The sequence below is a fragment of the Leptodactylus fuscus genome, chromosome 1 (genome assembly GCF_031893055.1).
Source record: "Leptodactylus fuscus isolate aLepFus1 chromosome 1, aLepFus1.hap2, whole genome shotgun sequence".
NCBI lineage: Eukaryota > Metazoa > Chordata > Amphibia > Anura > Leptodactylidae > Leptodactylus > Leptodactylus fuscus.
The window spans coordinates 17308182-17311111 of NC_134265.1; the positions used below are offsets into that span (position 1 = coordinate 17308182).

The window sequence follows — 2930 nt, forward strand, 5'->3', positions numbered from 1 at the left end:
TTTCTGGTTGAGGGTGGAGCCAAAAAGTATCAAGAAATGTGTTGTAGACAAAAACTAGGGATACAACGTCCTCCATTCCATTGTCATGCATCACCTATGGTCAAGGGGTCAATCCCACTGAGGGCTACAGAACTGTCTTGGGTTTTTGCTAGGAGCCATATATCTGGGTCCAGGCACAAGACCCCCACCGATCGGATACTGATGACCTATCCTACAAATCCATCGCCCTGTTATCACTGCTGAACCAGAAAAACTCTCTTTCTTCCTATCCAGAAGCCCCTCACCCATCATCCCTACGATAAACTTTTAACCAATATGGATGAGACAAATCTTTGAATGTATGCAACTTATTTGTTAAAAGTTATCTAGATGTTTCTTAGTGTTTGAGCATATGCAAGGACTTCTTCGCTGTGAGAGAGGGAAAAAGAGCTGCTACATTAGGCCCCAAGCTCATGGCCAGGTGTGTAGGCTGAGGGGCTCCAATATTTCAGGCATCTAAGTGCCTTCCATGCTACATTGATGTAAATAAGGGGTTCCTTTCCATTCCAATTATATTTTGAGGTGCATGATAAGGCACGGAATGGAGTATCAGAACTTTCCTTGGACTTCACACTAAGTCGTGAGTATGAGGCCTTAGTTGTATTTTCTCTCTGCAGTTGCCATTCTCCTTGAGTTCCTTAGTCTAGTTCTAGCGGTGAAACTCTGTCGTCTTCCATCCCTAAGACATATCCCACCATTTGTAGTAGCACATATGATGCTACTACAGATATTATATGGATACTAGCCAACACCTTCATGTAGCACATCTCTCATCATCCCCATTACAATGTAGATAGCTCTTGTCCAACTACATACGCCATTACCCTATAGTAGACTTTCCATCACCCTTGCCGTTGACCATATGACATCACCAAACCATATACATGGAATACTCCAGAGTGCTGAACTGTTACAATATTTCTAGAGCTGGCCTTTACATCTTAAATTACATTGACCACCCCTTATGGTAAGATAAGCCGATCTTCTGTATTTACTAATTTCCTATGTCTACTTATAGAACCTGCAAAGCCTGTGGATGGAGGCTGGAGCTGCTGGAAATCCTCCCCTACCTGCATAAACGATGAAGAGACAAGAACCCGAACTTGCAACAACCCAGTGCCTCAACATGGTGGAAGGCCATGTACAGGAGAAACCACAAGGAAGGTTCCATGCTTAAGCATCCCTAAGTAGGTCCATTAGTACCTTCAAAACAATGGAAACCTCAACATCACCCAACTGATCCTATTATGAGTCAATGAGGTCCATTGGGCAACTTCTGACCTTATACCCATTTTACCGCCAACCCTATTTTAGGTAACATGTTCTCATTAAATGCTATATATCAAGTAACCGGTGTCTTTTTTACTCATTGGTCGTGTTTTGTGGAGGAACTGAGCTATATTTACCAGTTTTGGGATGTCCAATGGTCACTAAAACTCCTAATTATAATGCTCCTAGTCCTAACGATGAACCCAAATGGACTACACAAGTCACTTACAACTCCTGATGGATCTTGGTAACTTATCACCCTGGAATGTCTGCGAGATACGATTCTCTAGAGATGTTTTTTCTAGATCACTTGGTAGGAACCATATCCTTGGAGGACACCATAGATGAGCCTGATCCCAGTCAGAATTTCCCAATATCTTGTTTGCTACTGGGAAACATTACCCATAATCCTTGTTGTTTCCAAGTTTATGGTCGTCTGCCCTTCACGGGGTCCAACAGGTCAAACTGTGGTGAAATCAGACATCAAATCCCTATGTAAATACCCCTATGTGTATACTCTATATACCATGCTGCTAGGTATGACATACTCAGAAATAGAGGTACAATACAGTATATGGATAATTCTACCCTATAGAGTATACACCCATCAGCCATAACATTAAAACCAAAGAGCGGTTGATGTGTTAGAATTGCAGTAAATTGTGAGCGGAGAAAACATTGCCCAATAAACACAACGGCTAGAAAAAGAGCACAAATAAAAACCTAAAATTCACTGACACCATCAAACAATAGATGAGGCCACAGTACTAAGACACAAGTAGTGAAGGGTCCCATTGGGATTTATTGTTATACTCCCTATCCCGGGCCTGATACTAGTCTTAGCCCAATGATGAAGCTTTCCCATTCTTACAAGGACAGTACCCCAAAAGAATCCCCAATCTCTGATGCCCTGGTGAGTCCCTAAACAGATTCTGTCCCAAGGGCAACGGAGCTCCTCAGAGGCGTAACCTGCCCCAAGGCAAAATCTAGTGATATATTTTGTGTGTCAGAGGGAGCTTTAGGGACCCATCAGGCCCCGGTATCGACTGTTACTGCTGCACCCCCTATAACTACACCCCTGAACAGGGGAGTAACTACCGGGGTAGCAGGGATAGCGGCTGCCACAGGGCCTGGGAAATTAGGGGCCCGACGACAGCCGCTACGTTTTTTTTTTTTCTTAATAGGCTGTTACCGACTAGAGTTACTCCAGCCGGTAATGGGCCCTATTTGGGACCCACAAACACTATTATTATACTCGGGGGTCTTTTCAGACCCCCGAGTATAATGATCAGAGGTCCGGGAGAGGTAAGGGGACATAAAAAATAGTGTTACTTACCTCTCTGGGCAAGTTGGGGCCTAGTTATGTGCAGGGTATAATACTGTGTGCAGGAGCCACTATGGGGGATAATACTGTGTGCAGGGGCCACTATGGGACATAATACTGTGTGCAGGGGCCACTATGGGACATAATACTGTGTGCAGGGGCCACTATGGGGTATAATACTGTGTGCAGGGGCCACTATGGGACATAATACTGTGTGCAGGGGCCACTATGGGGGATAATACTGTGTGCAGGGGCCACTATGGGGGATAATACTGTGTGCAGGGGCCACTATGGGGCA

The 2930-nt window shown here is 44.5% G+C and overlaps 1 protein-coding gene across 1 annotated transcript in view; it reads left to right on the top strand.

Annotated features, from left to right (window-relative positions):
- The window catches only part of C9 (complement C9), a 28661-nt gene extending 27394 nt beyond the window's left edge, over nt 1-1267 (top strand). The window contains exon 11 of the mRNA XM_075262356.1: nt 1058-1267. Within this exon, the coding sequence (XP_075118457.1) occupies nt 1058-1230 (173 nt within the window). The 3' untranslated portion in view covers nt 1231-1267. The remainder of the gene's footprint in view (nt 1-1057) is intronic.
- Nucleotides 1268-2930: the final 1663 nt, after the last annotated feature.